Source organism: Mercenaria mercenaria, unplaced genomic scaffold, assembly GCF_021730395.1.
Source record: "Mercenaria mercenaria strain notata unplaced genomic scaffold, MADL_Memer_1 contig_708, whole genome shotgun sequence".
Lineage (NCBI taxonomy): Eukaryota > Metazoa > Mollusca > Bivalvia > Venerida > Veneridae > Mercenaria > Mercenaria mercenaria.
In genome coordinates this window covers 14,624-37,155 of record NW_026463602.1, presented here as the reverse complement: position 1 = coordinate 37,155, position 22,532 = coordinate 14,624, and the positions used below count along the sequence as shown (strand labels likewise).

General features: G+C 30.1%; 1 protein-coding gene across 1 annotated transcript in view; it reads left to right on the top strand.

Annotated features, from left to right (window-relative positions):
* LOC128554745 (glycoprotein-N-acetylgalactosamine 3-beta-galactosyltransferase 1-like) overlaps window positions 1–22,532 on the top strand; it is a 46,698-nt gene that overhangs the window by 10,063 nt on the left and 14,103 nt on the right. Inside the window, exons 3-5 of the mRNA XM_053536060.1 lie at window positions 20,036–20,200; window positions 20,886–21,124; window positions 21,759–21,914. Of these exons, the coding sequence (XP_053392035.1) occupies window positions 20,036–20,200; window positions 20,886–21,124; window positions 21,759–21,914 (560 nt within the window). The remainder of the gene's footprint in view (window positions 1–20,035; window positions 20,201–20,885; window positions 21,125–21,758; window positions 21,915–22,532) is intronic.

The following is a 22,532-nucleotide window of genomic DNA, read 5'->3' as shown; positions in this document are numbered from 1 at the left end:
AAATCAATGTCTTTATTAAAATTAACTGTAAATTCTTTTGGTCTTGCTCTCAATTCTTCAATATATTCTTCAATTTCATCATCATAATAGTTTAATGGATCTAATAAATCTGTTATAGATTCTTTAGATAAGAATTTAACAGATCCGTCTTCCATTTCATCCATTAGAGTATAGTTTTTTTTTAATTCATCAATTTCTTCTTTTGATAATTTTATAAGATCTTCTTTTGTTATTTTAATCTCTGACGGTAACGTTTCTGCAGTTATTCCCATCTTTTTTCTTCCATAATCTTCTAATTTCTGAAATTCATCTTGAGGAACCCATCCAGCAGGTTCATCTCCCCAATCTATTGATGTATAGGAAGTAGTCTGCCTATATATCCAGAAAAGTGGCCTAGAAAATGCCTTTGATGGCATTTTTTGTTAATGCCCGACAGCCATGTTCATTGTTAACTTTATAAAAATTGGAAACGTTTCAGGGGGACTGTCGCCTTCTAAGGGTCATAGTAAGGTCACAGCACAAGGTCAAAGGTCAATAAGTGCTTTTTTGTTGTAAACGTCAGATTTTTGCCACTTTTGCTACCTTTTAATATAAACTTGTAATTTTTCGGTGATAATTATGAATTTGAGAAGTAAAATAAATTGCTTCGTGTATATTTATTGCATTTGAGACAGGCAAAATTCAAAACGACTAAAGTTATTTCTATAGAATGAGCTTAATTTTTCGTACGCTCTGATTTTCTGTTCATTTATAAAAGCTATCTTTTTCATGTTTGATATTCTAAAACTTCCGTTTTCAGGCTAACACTTTTTTATAAAGCTAGTTGATTGCCTGTATGATTGTCTGTATGATCAGTACAGGTAGAAAAAGTCTTAGGCGCATATTATAACACTGGTACAGTTTAACTTCGTTTGCTCGAATATGGATTATTCGCTTACTACTGGCTCGAACTCATCGTCAGGTCTATATAATGTGTACTTCACGTTGGTTTGTACTGCTGATATCTCGAACACATTTTGCTTGTTGACAGATCTAATTTAAAAGATTTCTTCGGAAGCATAGAACTCAAGGACGTAAAATAGCAAACTCAGTTTGATTCAGACTGTTTGTGAGATAGTATGAAATGTGCAAATTCTCTCAAGCATTATCAATAATGGTCAATTAAAAATCTATTGCAGTGGTTTATGCATGTGTTGTATTAATTTCAGGAATGTGTGGGTGTTGAGAAATACCATCTATGTACAAAAATTAAGCGATATCAAAGTTTAAATATAGATATTAGATAACCGCAAATGTTATGTTGTTTTTATTTTCATTCCATTAGCATGAAAATGGTACTCTTCATATTTTTGAATCAGCTAAAAAATATTACTTTGCACATTAACGTTAGGCTATTATAAGAACTGGTAACCGTTTTTCAAGTGTTTTCAATATCTACAATTTTGTAACTACCGGTATTTGTTTATACTGGTTCTATAAATGTCATAGCTTTAAAAAGGCTTAATAATTGTCAGTGAATTTGAAAGTATATCGAATATTATTAGTATATATTATCTTTATGACTTTGAATATAGGGGAAAGCATGTTTGTTTTCCTGTTACAACGCCTTTAGATTTCCGAGTACTTAGCTGGTGATAGGACCGGGTAGAGCAAACGTACCAATCTATCACGAAGGAATCTAATGTTATAAAATGAAACAAATGTGAGCTAATGCTATTTTAGCTTTAAATGTGTAAAATTAGATATATTGTTAATATTAAATTCAGCGCGGAATGCTAGAATGAACTACCCTTATATAAAAATAACGTCTTACCCTTGTATAAAAAATGATTAAACCCCATATAATGGAATAAAAGTCCCACTTCACAAGCTATATCTTAGCCTGACATATTCAATCGACAGTATTTGTTTATTATAAATCCATCGTTTTGAATTTCGAATATCTTCTTCATGCTCTTCTCATCATGTAGGAAGTTTTTTTTACACATTGTATATCTCTTAGTTACTATCGAAACACCATATTTCATCATTTTGATTAGCTGAACCATCATCTGTTAGTAATCATGAAGATATCGAAAGGTATATTTTAATATTTTACTGAATGTGACTTAATGTTACTATTATGAAATATCTAAAGCAACCTTTCTGATGTTTTTATATCATTATTTTTACATTTTAATTTGTAAAATATCTGAATGACTAAAATATCTGAATGACTAATGTTTCAGTTCCAAGATACTAGCTTTCTTTTCACAATTTAATCAAGGACATCCTGTCTGAAACCAAATAAAATAATGCAAATATCGCATTAAGAGATTCGGTGATAGTTTTTGAAATGTTCTACTTAATTACAAATACATAAAATATGATGATAAATGTCTGACCGATAGTAGAAAAAAAGGAAAGAAATTACAGCAAATCAAAGACATGGTGTATAGAGTACTTAGTTGAATTCCTACAGATCTGTTCTGTTTTGTTTCTTACCGTACATGCACTGTGTACACCTATAATGTGACCAATATTTCAGTTATTCCTCTAAAATGGTCCTATTTAACCATCATCTCGTGGGCAAATTAACATAAATCTATGTAATATAATGAATTATCACCAGTATTGAAATCATTTCTTTAGGAGCTGGAGAAGCATTCCATATATGTAAATGTTACTTTCAACAGTCATGTAACGGCGGTCAATTAACCTAATCAGTGTTTCTGGAGTCTCTACAAGTATTAGCCTTTTTTCCGCAAGTAACTGCCAACTTCTCCAAATGATTCAGAAGTGGAGGACGAAATTACTCCTGACAATGTCTATTATCAAATCATCATGGAGAACATACACCTCTCCTGGGGATCAAACCCACGATCCCGCGATCTTTAGATCTGCGCTCTCCTTATTGAGCTAAAATACTTGGTTGTATACATGATAGTAAAGTGATTTTAACTGTTTATGTGAGAATTTTTATATATTTATATGTAATTCATTTTCGTTGTAGTCTCCCTCATCAAAACCAACCATATTTTCTCTTTCGCACACATTTATCAAAAGGTGTACAATATGTAAATAATCTTTTGATAGTCAGTTCAAAGCTTAAATTCATATTTTATTGCTACCTCACTTTTGTTTTTATCTCTGCCGAAGTTTGACAGATTTGAATAAAAATTGGACACATTGCTTAATGACCAGTTCAATTAGATAAACAAAACAGCGATATAAAGTGTGGGTGCATTCATTGAGCCATGACAGTTCAAATAGGGTAACCTAAAAATTAAACGTCACAGAATGGATGCAACTTGGTGCTGGTCTCTATGTGGCAAGTACTGCCATCTGCAGTATTAAACAATTTTGTCATTAATTGGTGTCGTTAATGACGTCCAAAACCTGATATAGAATTAACATGTTCATATTGAAAATATTGAAGGATGTTCCATTTCAACTAAACATAGCTGAACATTCAGAATATGGTACTTTGAATTTCTGCTATGATGAATTTACTAATTATGTGACATTTAATTTAAGGGTTACCTTATTGTTACCCTTACGGTTAAATTAATATAATTCAGGCTATGATCGTTTTTATGTTTTATTATAATAAAATAATCATCAAACATTGTGTAGAACATTCATCCAAATCTGTCAAAATTTGGCGATAAAAGAAATAAATACAAAAAGAAAAGTTGTTGAGTATATTATCAATAAACGCACCATTTTGATTCCTGTAGTGCCTTAGAAGTCATTTTCAAATGTTCATTTATGTTTTATTATAATAAAATAATCATTAAATATTGTGTAGAACATTCATCCAAATCTGTCAAAATTTGGCGATAAAAGAAAGAAATACAAAAAGAAAAGTTGTTGAGTATATTATTAATAAACGCACCATTTTGATTCCTGTAGTGCCTTAGAAGTCATTTTCAAATGTTCATTTTTGACCTTGACATGTCTGTGACCTTGAAATTACATTAAAATAACCCTTGGATACGACAATACCAACAATATTTTTGCAGTTGATCCAAATATATAGATTGGCAAATATGTCAGGTATAACACACTTTGCCATCGTATGCCACTTTTCCCAGATATATATTATTCTATATAATATAATATATATAATATATATATTTTTAATATTATCATCAGTTTTATTTACAAAAATACTAAAGGACGTTGAAAAACAATATTTAAACCAATTTAGATGTCTATATGAAAAAAAAAAACATAAGTGCACAACGGTGTAGTTTATTCGTAAATGCACTCATTTGACCTTTGACCCCATTATACTGTAAGGAGGAACTTTAGAAGGCGACAGCCCCTTTTAACTTTCATGTTTGATCCTAAGGAACACTTTTATAATAATATCCGAGCATTAACAAAAAATGCCATCAGAAGTTACATTTTCCTCAGATATTGGCAGACTAAAGTTGGTTTTAAAGCTTGTTGCTTTATAGATTCTTCTTGTATTCCTTTAGTTAATTCAGCAATACCTTGTGTCAGATCTTCTGATATACTTTTTGGAAGTAGCGCTAATTGCTCCTTAATTCCAGGTAATGCTTTTAACTGACTTGACAATTCTTCTTTTTGACTTTTTATTCCTTCAGTAATTGGTTTATAGATTTCAGTGTACATAATATATAATAATATATAGATGACTATTTCGAGTCAATTTAAACATTTTATTCACTCAAATTCAAGAATTAAAGGATAGTATGATTAAACATGAAGAACTAAAAGACAAGATTATTGAAGCTGAGAAAAAGTTACAAAATATGTATCAGTTAGAAATCAAAACAGAAATAAATAAACTAAATACTGAAACTGAAAAATAAAAACACCAAGATTTATTAGAATTAATTTCAAATAAACTTACAGAATATAAATCTGAATTGGAAAAGGCAGCTTCACAAAGAGGTGATGACCATGACACAGCATTAGATAACCTTAAAAAAGAGCTTAATTCTAAAATAGAAGACTTTAAGAAACAAATTCGAATTTGGATTAGTACTGTTGACACACGTCACAATTTAAAATACGCAGACTTAAATTATATTACAAAAAAATTACAAGAAGATACGACGCAGCTTAATGCTAAAGTTGAAGAACATAAAAATGATCTGGACTTTGTAGTTGAAAAATCAGTTAAACAAGGAGAATCAATTACTACTAATACTGAAGCAATTAACACAATTAATGATCAGCTAAAAAATTTAAAGAAACAACTTCGAACCTTAATTAGTACTGTTGACACACGTCACAATTTAAAGTACGCGGAATTAAGTACACTTACAGGTTTATTACAAAAAGATATCAACGAATTTAATGCTAAAGTTGAAGAACATAAAAATGATCTAGACTCTGTAGTTGAAATATCAGCTAAACAAGGAGAATCAATCACTGCTAATACCCAAGTAATTACTGCTAATACTAAAGCAATAACCACTAATGTCGGAGAAATTACCACTAATGCTGAAGAAATTTCTACTAATGCTGAAGAAATTACAAAAGTAAAAAAAAATTTCTTAAAACAAGAAACACAATTAGCTAGAACAAAAAATACAGTTGATAATTTGTCTGCTTCTGAAGTTGCTACAACAAAACGAGTTGATGATTTAGCTGAAGTAATTCTTAAACTTAAAAAGAAAGACAAAAAAATAAAAGAAGAATTGGAAAAAGAAATAGAAAAAGTAAAACGTGAAGTGTTTCTTTTTGAATATAACAGTTTTTATGAAACAGATCCAAGGTTTAAATACGGTTTTTATGAATACGTAAAAATGAAAAAGTATTTTGACCGTCGGGGTGCCTGGATATATTCAACATATGAAAATTTGGCCGGTTTGAACTATTTAAATGCATTTGAATTAGGATCTGGAATTATCGTAGATTATAAAGATTTTATAAACACAAACCAAGAATATAAACTAGTTGTACCAGATGTACTTTTAAAAGGTGTGTTTGTGGTCGAAAAAACCGGAATTTATATAATAGATATTAAGATTTTATTAGCGGGGGCTGGGTTTAAAGCGGAACCGAGTAAAACCCATAAAAGCCCAATATCACATTTTATATTTAGGTGGTGGAATGATAATGCTGATCCATTTCTTAGTATATTTATTGATAATGTAAATATAGTAGCCGAGGACTTTGACATTGGATCGGACAAAACAATATCTATGTATAAGAAAAAAATTAAAGTTTATCTAAAACAAGGGACAATGTTTGACATTCATCCTTATGACAGTTCATCATCTACAAAAATAAATTTTACGCTTTTGACGGATAGTTACATCAGATTCTACATATCGGATGAATATGTATCTTATGATGACGACAGACTTTTGAGTTAATCTTTAGTTTTTATTAAAGTTAAAACTTTAGTTTTTATTTAACTGAAATAATTAATATTATGGGAATATTCAATAATATAAATGAAAAAGTAAATAAAATAGAAAGACAAATAGAAAAACAATTAATAAGAATACCTCCATTGTTCTTAACATGTTATACCGAAGATACCGATAGTGGATTATTTCAATGGAACACTGTAAATGCTAGTCCTGGTTTAGTTCAAAATGGTAATAATATAACAATTAAACAAAATTGCATTTTAATTATTCTTGTTGATGCAATTAAAATAGCTAAAGGAGAAGCTAAATTACAGCTAAAAAATAAAGAAAATGTAATTCTTCAAAGTAACAATGTAAAAAATAACAGAAAAAATGAATCTATTTCTATTAATTATGCTAATGAATTTAAAATAAATGATGTTATTTATATTAATTCTTTAAACGTTAAAAATATTCAGTTAACAATTTATGGTTTTATTATTTAAGTTTTAATTTAAGTTTTAATTAACTTAAGAATAAGCTAATGTATCAATACCATTATCAAGAATATATCTTTTATCATCATAACATGATAAAGATGTTTTATTTATAACATAGCTGGAAAGATTATGCTTATCAGAACGAATAACTTTAAAGGTGTGATTACTTTGGGTTGAATCAAACAAAGTATCTTTGTAATTTTTATGAACTATTGTTTTCTTAACAACAAGTTTTTTAATTCCTTTACATTTTTAACATTAACTTCATTTTCTAATAAATATGAATACATTTTACTTCTTAATCCAACATATTCAACGATTGGAATACCTGCGGCTTCGTCTTTAAATTTTCCAATTACTTTTTTATTATTGTTGAAATAAAATTTTGAGTTGTTATCGTAATCACTATTATCAAATAAATCTTTGTCCTTATAAAAATCCTCATATGCATCTTTGGTTTTAATTTCATAACATAATGAATCAGTGTCAGTCAAAAGTAATTTACAATTACCCTCCTTTTACTTTTCCTTAATGTAATTATAATGAAAATCATACATTAAATATTTTGATAAATCTAGAATGCACATTCCAACATAACAAGGTCTGTTTAATAACAAGCTTTCTTTTATTCTATGAATACCAAACAAATTCTTGTTAAACATCGTTGAACTAACAAATGAAGGTTTGGCTATATATTTTAATAAAAGGTTTTCATCATGAGTTAATTTAATATTAACTCTCTTGCGTAAATTCTCCATCGTCTTACCGAATACAGAGTTGTTCATCAACTTAAAAAAGTCCTTTTCAAATGAATTTTTTGCTTTCGATCTTTTTTGAGTATTAAAATCAATGTACTTTTTTAACCAAGGACTTTCGTCAAAAGTTAATATTCTATGTATTTTTGTTACTTTTAACCCTAATTGTGTATATAGTTCAAGATTTTTAAAATGAACAACATAATTTTGTTTTTTCATTAAAGTTGGAACTAATTTTTTTACATTACTTTTTCCTATTTCAAATTCTGTTTTAATATTTTTACTATAATTGGAAAGCCATTGATCTGGTATTTTAATTTTTTCAGGAGCTAAAGGATAATCATTATGTATAGTATGTAATTCTTTTGGATATTCAAGATCACATTCAACTATAAAGTTAGTTTTACCTTTTGCAATTAATTTCTTGAATTGTTTTTCGGATATAAATTTAAAGTTTCCAGAGGGTAAAGGTTGACACATGGCCCAACCGTAAAGGTTATTGGCGTCGAGGTACATAATGTATTTGCTGTCAAGTTTAGGATTATAATCTTTCATATATTTATTGTTTGCTTTACTGTATCTGTTTGAAATATAACTTATTCCTCCTCTAAGTCCCTTTTCAATAAAAAGATACATATCAATATCAGTTATTAAATCTAACTTAATTCCAGTCATTTTTAACATTGCATCCCAAGCTAAACCAGGACTACTAAAATAATGACAAGGATCTAATTTGTAGTACTCTAAACATAATTTTCTAAAATTTTCGAATACATCAGCTAAAAGTAATACATCAGTTTTTAAATATAGATCATGATATTCTCCCATTGTTTTAATTTTAAATTTATTCCAAACATTTTTAGCATGTTCATATTCGTTGTCAGATATGTGTGTTTCATTTAAAATTGAATAAAACTCATTTTTAGGAGGTAATTTTGTTTCTTTGAATTTTTTAAATGAATCCATGTAATCATATGGATAAACACCTTTTGTTTTTAATAAATTAATGTTTTCACAATTAAATTCTTGAGATAAATATTTAAATTCTGGAATATTTTTTACTAAGTTATCCAATGATTGAGACATAAATTGGAATGAATCAATAAAAATTAAATCACTTATCATAAATGCCATATATCTTTCCATATTGTTAGGAATAACATTAATTTCTTTTTTGAATTTCCCTATCTGTTGCATAATAAAATGACCATCATAACCTCTTAAATTATGAAAAATAACAGGAATTTTATGTGTTAGTCTAAAATTAATATTACATTCTGAGTGAGCACTTCCTCTGAATTTTTCTGTTATATGACAATGGTCTCGAACAGGATTTTCATTTTCCTTATATTCTTTTTCACAAATGTGACAAGATTTCTGCTTTTTAAATTCACTTTCGTCTTTTTTTTAGACATTCTTAGTTCTTTGTTAAAGTTAACACTAAATACTTCTTTACAATATTCCTCTTCCTCAAGCATTTTTTCAATAAATTTATAAACTGCATTAGGGCCTCTATAAATCTGGGTTGGTTTAGTATAACTGTTATCATAACAACAAACAACTTTATAGCCGTAACCACAATCTATATGATTTTGATATGGTTCAGTAAATGAAGATTCAGTTGATGGTAAAGCAGTTAAAACTTTCTTAGTTACTGATTCAAAATCAGCATAAATTACAAAAGGTACTGCTAAACCTTTATGATAATTTTTAAATTGTACTTTACTTCCCTCTTTTGGCATTTTTACACCTTGAGTACCATTAATAGCTAAACAATTTGGTATGTGTTCATTTAATATTCTTTCTTGTGAAAAATTTTGTAAACATGATTTGCAAAAATGTTTTTTATTTTTACATTTTGTTTTGTTAAACATTAATCTATTAAAGTCTTTTATCCAAACATAATGATGAACTGGGGTCCCTGGTGATTTACAGTCGCCATTTATCTTATCTTTATTAATTAGCAACATGTCACAGTGTTCTTCGTATTGATATTTTGATATGTACAATGGATAAATTCCTGTAGGTTCTTCATAACCAAATATATTAAATGATATTTTATTTAAAACTTCAATTTTAGGTACTTGATTTAGTGTAACAGGAAATTTAATTCCAGTATAATCAAGATCGTTTATATGTTTTTTATAATTTGAAACTCTTTCAGAATGTTTTGTTACAGGAAATTTGTAAGCTAAATGACACCATCTAAAACATTCGTTATCATCATTCTTTATATTTATTAATCCTTTCATTGGATGTTGTAATGGTTTTGGTAATTCTAAATAACTTGAAGCAGCCAAATGACTATACTTATATCTATTTATATAATGAGCATCAACTGACTCTATTCTCCAGCCGCTTCCTTCAGAAATCCAATTACCAATTCTATTTATTATTTCATCAAAAGCTTGACGTAAAGTGTTTTTTATCTCATTGGTGTTAATAATTTCTAAAGCTTTTGATTGAAAATAAGCTAATTTATATATTGTATCAGTTTTATCCATTTTTGCAAAAGTTATTTTTTAAACAACGTTTATTTTTATACCTTTTAAAGTTTTAAGTTCAGATTTAAGTATTTCATAAGAGTCGTTTATAGTTAAATATAATTGATTCTTTGGATCTTGTCTATATTCAATTTTAATTTCAAATTTCTTATAATATTGTTTTGTAGATCTCTCGATTTCCATCTATATATTATATTTAGAAAAAAAATCACTAAGGAAAAAAAGGATTAAAAAAATAATAAAATAAATAAAGTTGAAGAAGAAATAAAATATTTAAATTTATATCTTTTTCCGCTGGTTTTTGATATTCCACTTTTATCTTGGTTTTTTCCTTTGCAGCACATTGTTATTAACCCAGAATTAATATCGAAGTCTTTGGATGCTGCATAAGTGCTTTTATATGTTTTTTCTTCATTAGTATCACAATCGGTTGCAATAACTTTTTTAGGATTGTTTCGAATATTATTTGGTCTGGGACAATCACATAATCTTTCGGCATTTTCTTCTTCAGTTAATAGACAACCACAGTCCCATTTAAATAAATTATTTTTTAAAAGATAAGGATCTATAACATTTTGTAATTGATCAATGACATGATTTTTATATTCATCGCTTACTATTTGATCAAGTTTTGATTTAATAACATTTCTTCTTTTAAGAACTTTCTTATATGAATTTTTGTCTGGATTCATTATTTCTCCTAAAGTGCTAAATAATTTTGGCACAATCGTTCTATCTACCTTTCTATTAACCATCTATATATAATATACTTATAGAAAAAAATCTTTAAAAAACACACGTAAAATTTAATACAACTCTTCTTCTTTTTTACTTTTATATCCGTTCAGTTTAAATTCCTTCATATACGTTTCAAAAGGCATTGAATAATATTTTTCTTCCTGCATTTCTAATAGTATTGTAAAAATATCCTGAATAACTTTTTTCTCTTCTTTATTTACCTTTCCAATCCGTGCTTTTGTTATTAGTTGTTTTATTTTGTGATGATGTGCTTTTAAAATGAATTTCTTGTCGTCAGGTTTTAGTCTGTTAGTAAGTATGGTAATTATTGATGGAACAGCGCCAGCAACTGCTACAAATATAGGAATAGCTGGAACAAGTGCTAATGCAGCTGAGCAACCAAAGACCAAAGATACCTGCTGTAATATATAACCCAGTACTTACTCTCCCACAAAATTTATAACTTTTTCTGTAAGCAGCAGCTAGTTTAGTTAAGTGAATGATTAACTGATCTATTGTTTCTATTCCATTATTAGAAATTAGATTTTTATAACTCATTTATATAATTAATATTATTAATATTTTTTAAATTAAATTTCTTCCAATTCACTAAATGGTACCCAACTATTAAATTTTTCACTATAACCTTTCCATTTTACTAAAGCTTGTTTTTTCTTATAGTCTCGTCTGATAACTTTTTCTATTCTAAAAACTTCTTGTGTAGTAGGTAAAAGTTCTTGTTCATAAAATGAACCCTGAATTATTTCATCATTTAAATCTTTTATAGTGTATGTTCTGGGATTTGTATTATTAATTTTATAAATTATAAATATCTCCTCTGTCCAGTTTGGTGTATATCCTTTTTCAAAATGTCTTTTAAGTTTACTTAAGCGAATTCGATCACCAATTTTAAATTTTGCTTTACTTTTTGGTATCTTTAAATTACCATATAAATTAAAGTAAACAGTACCTTTATTTAAGTTTTTACTAGCTTCGGTTGGTGTCATTTTTATACTAGAATGTTTTGTTTTATTATATTTATCAGCCATTTCCTGCAAATTATCTAAATAAGTATAAGTATTATTTGCTGTATAATATGGCCACATTATTCTTTTTAAACTGCTATTAAATCTTTCTATTACTACAGCCTTTCCTTCATTAAATGTATGATACATATTAATCTTATATTTATTTAAAAATGATTCAAACTTTTTATTATAAAATTCTTTTCCTTCATCCACCCATAAATATACTGGTAATCGTCCTTCTAAAATTATTTTTTCAAATGCTTCTGTAACAGATTCTCCAGTTTTATCCTTTAATTGAATAACCCAAGCATATTTACTAAATATATCAATAACGGTTAACAAGTACTTTACTCCTTTATTATATTTTGAAAAAGCTTGCATGTCAACTAAATCAGCTGACCAAGTATCATCAATATCATGAAGAATCACTCTTCGTTTCCTAAATTTTCTTTTAATTGGTATGTGTAATTCTTCTGCTAATTCATCGCTCCATGTGATTCCGGGGGTATACTCTACCCCCTTTTCCCGTTTTTTGACTTTTGTCCCAGCCCAAGTTTGTATTTCGTTTTAATTATAGGTTTTACAACTAAATGTTTTGCAATCTTTTCCCCAAATGTTTTTGATTTAGTTTTATTTAAGTCGGAAAGCATTTGCTTATCGCATTTGTTTTTATTTGTACTAGTATCATTATAGCAGAAGTCATGGGTTTTGCATACTGCATCCAGTTCATTGACAGGGGGTCCATTATCTAGGGGGTTTCCCGGCCCACAATAGCGAAAACCCGGAAGTGTTAGACCCTTTTTAGGCAATAAAGGTAACATTGCTTTGTGAATATCAATTGCACCTCCAGAACGTTTAACAAATTGTGTTTTTATATTACCGCAGGATGCACATTGAGCTCTTAACATAAGTCTACCATTTTTTGTTGTAACATATTGAGGATTTATACTATCAGTAAATTTCCTTTCTTTTACACAATATATTTGTTTTTGATTCATTTATATTATATGTATTTAAAATTATTAAAAAAACATTTTTACTAAAAAATGGGTTCTGGTAGGACTCGAACCTACGCCCTCCTAAAATTGTGATTAACACAGAATAATGATAACACTTAAATGCTCTAATACCTTAACGCGGTTATGTTGTATAACATTAAAGAACTATGTTCGTAAATGTTGTATAAACAACTGAAACCATTCGACGATGCATGGTTGAACAATATTCAAAAGCGTATGTTCAATCATGCATATGCCTATGGCATACTCAAACGGTTGAGTGATTTCAGTTGTTTGTTTGTTAAAAAAAGTGCAAAAGCCGTGTTGCGTACATTTATTTAAACCCCGACGCCAGGTAGAATTTATTACGTGCACACCCGACGCCGGGGTGAACCGTTAGTCTTTCCTAAGAGACCTCATCTGTAGGCTCACCATACAGCTGGTTTTTTCCTAAATCACCAAACCTGCCCGGTTTTGCAGCCAGAATCACCTTCAACCCCATTGTTCGTTGCCTCCCGAAACCTTCGAAACAAGAGACAAGAACGAAGTAAGGTAATTCAGTGCTATCACGACATTGACGGAATAATTCTTTATGTGCACAACCAGTCAATGTCATAACAGCAGGCTGTAACCGTTAACAGACAAGACGACCCAGTACACAAACCATACTGCAAGCTACCTTTAAACAGACAAGGAAACGTCAGATTAACTTCCGGAACTAAGCGTAACACAACTCGACTCAATGATATAAAAGTTGAAACCAGTTTTATATAGTGTATATTCTTTATTATAATAATGTTATGGTTTTGAAATTATCATAATTTTATTTTTCATGGGTTATAATTTATTCAATTACTTTTTGTTTTTAAATAATAACAACTCCTAAAGTAATTTTATTCTTCCAATATTAATTAAAATAATTTGTATGAATTTCAGTTATCAAAGGGAAATATTACTTGTTTTTTAATTTCAATTATTTAAGGGAGATAGATTTGTAAATAACCTGACCTTGTTATATTTGTTATATTTAGCATTTGGTTTTCCCGGTCTGTGTTATTTTTAGTTTGAAATTTTCTTGTTTCATGGATAATTATTAATGTATTTATTGGTACTGTGTACATTTTGTGTCATTTCTAATGTTTTTAACAGTTGTTTTATCTATGTAAAAGGATTACAAAACAAGGAAGTAGAAGAGTGATTTAAACAGAAAATAAATGTGGTCTAAATTCAACCACACTATATTTTACTTCCTGTATGTTATGTTAGGCCAAACCTATTCTACATTTTATCTCTCGGTGTACTCTGTTTTCGTGGCAGGATTTTGGTATAAATTTGGCAGAAGTGTTTAATCATATTTTACTACAGGTTTTCATATAGTACTATGAAAACTTGTTTATTTTATTTTTTTTTTAAAGTGGTCAAAAGGTTAAATAAGGTCAGATTGACTCAAAACCCTTATTTTACATTACTACTTTCATGAAATTTGGTCAGAATAATAACCTTGATGAAATCTAGGTCGAGTTTGAAAATGGGTCATCTGGGGTCAAAAACTAGGTCACTAGGTCAAATCAAAGAAAATCATTGTGTATGCGATAGAGGCTGTATTTTTCAATGATCTTCATGAATTTTGGTCAGAATGATTACCTTGATAAAATCTAGGCCGAGTTTAAAAATGGGTTATCTTGGGTAAAAAACTAGGTCACTAGGTCAAATCAAAGAACAACCTTGTGTATGCGATTGAGGCTGTATTTTTCAATTGATCTACATGAATTTTGGTCAGAATGATTGTCTTGATGAAATCTAGGCCGAGTTTGAAAATGGTTTATCTGAAATTAAAAACTAGGTCACTAAGTCAAATCAAAGAAAACGTTGTGTATGCGATAGAGGCTGTATTTTTAATTGATCTTCATGAAATTTGGTCCGAAGGATTGCCTTGATGGTATCTAGGTCGAGTTTAAATATGGGTCATCTGAAATCAAAAACTAGGTCACTTGGTCAAATCAAAGAAAAAAAAATTGTGTATGCGATAGAGGCTGTACTTTTCAATTGATCTTCATAAAATTTAGTCAGAATGATTGCCTTGATAAAATCTAGGTCACTAGGTCAAGTGAAAGAAAAACCTTGTGTATGCGATAGAAGCTGTATTTTTCAATTGATCTTCATGAAGTTTTGTCAGAATGATTGCCTTGATAAAATCTAGGCCAAGTTCGAATATGAATCATCTGGTGTCAAAAACTAGGTCACTAGGTTATATCTAAGAAAATACCTGTTTAAACTCAAGAGACCACATTTTTAGTCCAATCTTAATGAAAATTGGCCAAAATATTTGTTTCCATGAAATCACTAGGTTAAACATGTTTACACTGTTATAGTATGTTTCTCAGGTGAGGGACCTAGGGCCATTTTGGCCCTCTTGTTTTCTTAAATTGTGGCGACTTTTATCTAACCTATTTATATCAAGCTGTATTTCTCCAGTTAGATGATATACTGTCCTAGTCTGTCGTATGACTGTGGACAAAATATCTTATTAATGTACATTTTAAGGTTTCAAAGTCAGCAAAGTGCATTGATATTTGAATAGGGTACCTCATTAGTATTTGTTAATTTTTCTTCGGCATTATAAACGATAAATCCGGGTACCATTGCTATGACGTAAAGGCGGCTGTATGTGTATATTATCGGGTGTGACCGATAGGGAAAGTGCATTGCAACACGACATTAATACGTTTGCCATTCTAACAGTCGCTGCATGGTTTCAGAGAAGTATAACTCCCAAAATCTGTAAAATTAGTTAATTAATTATTTCAGATAGTAGTTATAAGATATATATCATCGTCATGGTTTAGAAATTTATGTTTAAGTATGAAATATATGGTTTTTGTTTAAAGTGCGTTTGAAGACTACCGGTCTCTACAAACTAAACACGCCCATATGTTTCATATCTAAATGTGAACTACTAAATCACAGTCTATTTCTCAATGAAGGAGAATGAAATGTGGACATCAGCAGTCTTTTTTAAACCAATTAGTGCTTTAAAACGGTTGCATTGGATGAACTGAATTAAATGGTTTTACCGAAGTTAGTTGGCTTTATATAGACATTTTTATGGCTAGTATGTCTGCTTTTCCAATTGCTGCCGTAAGTTGAAACATTTATCATTAGAAAATACACTTATGCAAAACAGAATATGTGTGAAGAATGTTGAAGAAAAGACCAAACAAAAATGTATTCATATGATATAAATAGCGGCTAAGCAGTTCCCATTTTGTTATGTAATACATGCACATCGATGCGTTTGAAATACGCAGCCCATAACACTTGAAAAACGTAAAAAAAATATATATACTCAGATGAGCAATATTAAGTCGCGATTTATTTCCTTATTTAATCAAACCATGTTTATATCTGACAAAAGGATATTGATAGATTGAATGAAAATTAACATTAGAACATGACTTAGTCACACAAAGAATGAAAAAATGTTCTGGTCTTTGTTGCATTATTTTTTTTTTTTTTTTTTTTTTTGCTTCCAAGGGATATTTTTATAGATTTTTTATATATATCACAACAACAATCTTAAAGTGCCGTGATGCGGCTGTAAAAAGTCTCCCCGTACTTGGTTTCAGTGTTGTTATATATTCTGGTCCTTAAGGTTCATGGATTCCATTCAACATGTGTATAACAGAGTTTCGCTTAAGCCGGTGCTGGGGGCTTTAGAGGTGCTGCACATTTCATCACCACTCATGTACAGACTCAATCAAACAGTTTCTGCTTTTATTCTTTGCTTCCAAAGGATCTGTTTACAGCTTTTACTACAGAGTAATTATTGAACTATCATCTCAAAGGTCTATGACGAGTGTGAAAATAAAAATCACCTCAGAGAAAAAAAAAGAAAAAAAGAAAGAAAAAAAAAGTTAGTTTTGCGAAAATATACAGATTTTAATAGCATTAGGGACATTAATGCGGAAAGATTAACACAGTCATTATCTACGTTACAAAGAATAAAAAAGTTTTGTTAGATACAAATACACATTTCACTTAATATACACCCATGTCTTTATATAAATCACATTGTTAAAATATGTAGCATATAAAAAAATATTTTGGTTCATTTCCTGGTCATCTGAGCTCCTAAACGTGATAAATCAGGTGAAAAAAACATTCGAATGCCTTATTAATTTTTATTCTTTTATGGTCATTGAATTGTATTGATAAGGTTTTGCTACGCTTCATTTATCCAAATAGTAATAAAAAAGACGTCATGCGACCATTTGACATAATGGACTTGATAATGCTGTCTTACCGTTCCATGCGTCACCTGAAGTCATAATGATTGCGTCAAACTGTGAGACGGCATAGATTCGCTCTGGAAAAGAAACCAACAGGAAAGAAGCAAATATTTGATGGATGTCGTCAAGGATTCACTTAAAAGTCTGAAACGTGTTAGAATCGAAATAATATATCTTATCTAGATATAATAACGCATTAATTACAGTAATGTGACAAATATGCAAAATTTATTTCCATGTATCGATTAACTCCCTTTGTTTGAGTTAACTGATTTTGTTTTTTTTTCTCAGAAAAATGATATATTCAATCGCGGATAATGTCACAAAAATATAAATACTATTGTCTTTAGGGTTTTATATTGAAAAAAATAATGAATATTATATTACACACATTTTACGGTAATTGTGATAAAAAGGAAGGGTTGATAGCTGTTTATAAATCACAATGAATATTCTTTTGTCTTTTTCTTAAATATATGATATATTTATGTCCTTTCAATTTTGATTTCTATTAAGATAAATTATATTACAATTACAAACATGCTTTTGTTTCTATAAATAGAAAGACACAAACTCAAAACACCGAAAGATCCTAACTTTTTATTCAAAATTGAGTGAAATATGACGATATAAAAAAAATTGCTGGAAATATCATTTATATCAGTTGTCTGCCCCAGACAGGTATAGGTGCGAAAAGTCAGTGTTCCATATCCATATTTCTATTTGACATTACCTTCAGCCATTTTATAATCATGGCGTGTCTTTACTTAAGTGCAAGATCGATTGACTTATAAGCGTAGCTAGATTACTTAATTTGTTTTTTAGACAAGTTACAATCCTCTGTCAAGATATTATCAAACATTGTCGAAGAAGTAGGATAAACAATTATTTAACACTTATAAGTGTGTGTTAGGTTAACAATGATATATAGAAGTTAAAACTGTTTCAGAGATCACAGAACAATCACTGATAAACTTGTAGTTCAAATTACGTGCATTATTAAGGCAAATGGGCTGCCAGTGAATCGTTAAGAGGAGAAGTGGTGGACATAATGCATCCTCACGAAGTTTTCATGCATACACATTTACCAGAGTTGTCTTGTAAAACACATAAGACACCAATGGTAGCCTGCAGGAACCACATATTATGTATATATCATGTTTATGCTATGACCTGACCTGTGAACAAATAACCTAAGAAGCATTTCAATTCATCAGCCGACTAAAGCCTTGCATCGTAAGACGCATTACAGTCACGACGTTTTAACATATTTGGCCTAAACCGTTTTCAGTCTCGAGTATACTGTGACCTTAACATTTGAAAATTTTATCAGCATAGAAACATTGGAGTGGCCTACGTACAACAGGCAATATTCTGAAAAAGACTGACAACTGTAGCCTATAGCATTCTTTAATTATAAAGCGTATACAGTAAGTTGCAAGATCCCTGTGAACATGTGACCACATGCAATCATCATATGAAGTTTTGACTGGAACGGGATCAAGCATTCATTGATTCATTTAGGCCAATGTTCCATTGACTACCGAAGCGACCGACACAGATCAAACTTGTATGCAAATTTGTTAGGAAAAAGTGGACTGGGAGGAGGGGCAGGATTGGACATAAGATAAGATAAGCTGAAATTAAGGAAAATGTTAAAGAAACATTATCCAAGCACATTGCATACAAAAATAAACGTACTAATTGAACGTATTGACTTTTATTGAAGTATTTGCCAAAACTTTATCCTATAAAATACTTTTAACAGGTGGCATACGCGAGCATTGTTAAATAGATATACCTAATAAGGTTTAATTATCGATTTTAGTACCAAGTTCATTAAACTACTCTACAAACACTTTTTTTTAACGAACTGGTTGAGAACAGTTTACTTGATTTAGCCCAAGGATACCCTTCCAAGGCAGTAGGTAAGTAATGTAACCTAAATGTTTTGATAATATCTCTTAGTGAAATATACATTCTACCATACATCTCTAATGTAATGAAATGAATACATATATAGTGTGGTCAGCTGTTGAGTCATGATTATTGCCAGTTTTCACATTTATTCGAATACCAGTACGTAAAATATCTTACTGCTGATTATGCTTTATTAAATGAAAAATTATATGTTGATTGCTGATTAACCTAAACATGTTGAAATGATTACCAAATACGTGCAAATAATGACGGTGCATATTCTGTTGGCAGCCTCCAGTTGCGGATATTTGGTATATATATTTATAATCTAACACTTATTTAAACTGCTGAACTGAGTACCCGATTCTTTAAAACGTTGATATATACCCTGAAAAAAACGGAAGTGACATGAATAGAAATGATTTTAAAACTACGAAATTGAGGTACTTTTAGGTTAAGAGCATTTTACTTGCGCAGATAAAATATATGTATTTTGAGATTTGTGTTATATAATACAACCCTTTGTCACAAGTAAGTACAGGTTTCACGTGATAATCACACGCTTTGAAATATAACACATATGTAATTACTCAGGGGCATGAGATCGAATGTTTCACTATATTGTCGTAATAGTCATACGGGCGGTTTTACATATTGCGACCTTCTAGCTTTGATGGTGGAGATTATGTCATGCCAATACACCTGAGCGGATGTCAGTAGATGCCAAAAAGCAATCTTGAATACATCTGATGCATGTTAAGGGATTGTATATCTAAATGTAAAACAGCCCATATAATTCTCATGATAATACCTTAGGCATTTGACTTTCACGTTAAAAGTAAGTTTGTCTTTAAAGAACATTCACGTACATATATATTAATATATTAAATATTTTCAGGTTAGACTGTCTTCTGTGTTTAGATGTTTGTTAGCATGAATGATGATACAATACTATGTGCTTGATTTAAAGAGTTTACCTTTTTCAGAGAAAGGAATATATACAATTCCACCATTTAAATGTACGAATAACAGTCATCAAACAGATATACGTGTTCTCTGTCTCATCCTTGCAAATGGTTATGAAGATCAAAAAATGACTGCAATAAGCAAGACATGGGCAGTGCGTTGTGATAAGCATCTTTTCATCAATGGTAAATCATGTTTATTTTCGAATAGTGAAACCACTGAAGAATAGTAGACATACTAATATCGTCAACGGGTAGATGGTTATCTCTTACGTATTATGACAAATATATTAACATAATCCTTGGAGAAAAGATGAGAATGGTAAAAATGATTACCGATCAATTTTATATATCCTGTTTAATGTTACAAGAATTAATCGATATTAATAATGCCACGTGCGGTGTTGGCGATTTCATCTTTTTTAGAAAAGTTCATTTATTTATTTTTCTGAAAAGACCACGTGAAACTGTCGTTTTTTGTAGTTTGCGCGAAATTTCATGACAGCGAATTAAAATGAATTCACAGTACATTTTAATAAATAACACGTAGAATATTGTATAACAGACAGCTACTAGTTATATCTTCCAACATTTAAATTGCAACATTCAAGTGACGATACTATCTCAACAAGGTTTGGACATGATTCAGCGATCAATTTAAAACATGTAATAAAAGTAAACAATATGTGTTCGAATTATATTTGCTTTTGTGACAGCTAATAACAATAATTGAGCATTTTCTACAGATATTTATCTCATGTCTGTCAACATGTCATGCATATTCTTTTAGGTGAAACAAGATGGAAATATTTTCAATTTGTATTAGGTCTTGTCTACTAATTCATAGTTTTGATTTTTTTTCATTTCAAAGGACAAACGAATATGACGAAAAAAGCGAAAACAATATTAAATGTTCCAGTTCCAGAAAAGAGAAAGCATTTGACAAGAAAGGTTCAACGTGCACTCGAACATATTTACAGAACATATAAAGGGAAATATCATTGGATATTGAAATGCGACACGGACACTTTTGTTATTATGGATAATCTTCGATACCTTCTCTCATTTGCAGACTCAAATAAACCAGGTTACCTGGGTTTTCATATAAAGGTACTAAAATAGAATGTACGATTATATAAAATTGATGACGGGTTATTCTCATCAAACGCCTGTATCATGGTTTTTAAAAATAAATTGATGTGACCCAGTAAATGACATTTAAAAGTTGCTTTTGTTCATTTGTTTATCGTAATAATATGGGTGGACGGATAGCTCAGTGGTTTGCACACTGGCCTTCTAATCCTGAGGTCGGGGGTTCGATCCCCGGCAGCTACTCGGGAATTTTCAGAAACGCTTTTCAGTGTTTCCCACCCAACTAGAGGTGTACTGGTCAGGAACCCAAACAATCATTGCGTGTATCAGTGCTATACACTGGGCACGTTAAAGAACCAGACTGTCTATTCGCAACGAGCTAGGCTAAGTTAGCCAGACAAGCCTGTATCTGATTTCCGATCCCTCTGTCGTGGGGGCTTTGTCTCACTCTGTCCCTCTGGTCAGATCGCTCTGTGTCTGTACTAGTAGAGGATGAATTTATGCACCCTGTGTGGCTGCATTTGAACTATATAAAGCGCCTTTGAACGTGAAATTGATCATGAAAAGGGCGCTATACAAATCTGGTATAATAATAATAATAATAATAATTGTGTTCAAGTAAAAATATTATATATTCGTTTTATCATTTTAGACAAAGGAAACAGAGCGTAATGGTTATATGAGTGGAGGTGGCGCCTACGCAATAAGCTGGCAAGGCCTTCATCAGCTAATGCAAAAAGGCTTCAAAAACGGCTGCTGCGAACAAGATGGCCCAAATGAGGATCTTCGGATTGGCTTATGCCTTGCTGTACGTACTCTGTATAAATAATCATCAAATTCATAAAACGTTACCCAACATTGTCCAGAAAGTATTATACATAAATAAATTGCACATGTCTTTCAATTGATATATGAACGGCATCAAAAGATCGTGTTGATGTTTATATACATGTAAATATGTTATATGTGAAAGGTTATGCACAGTTTATTAACGTTTGATTCGCACATACTCAGTAAGATGCTCAACAGTGGATCTCTTAAAAGAAATATATCTATACTTTACATTGATTTCACACTACAAAACAGTGTTTTACTTCAAACAGTTTAACCGCCTCGAATTCTCGGTAGCCTAGTTGCAGAGCGATCGTGTTATTTGAAATCCATTGGACTATCTAATGATATATATATATCATTATTAATTCATGAAAAAAACCACGATACGGGTGGAAATATTAAAAAAAGGGTTTTAAGGAAATAGCCAAATCCTTTTGAGCTTGTATATTTGATTTATTCCTCAACCTGTTTCAAAAAATATCATCAGGAGGGTTACAAACGATATGGCGTCCTTTGACGTCGTCAATAGAAATAAGGGACGCCATTGTTAAATAAATGACGTCTAATTAACTAACGAATAAAACTGACGTGA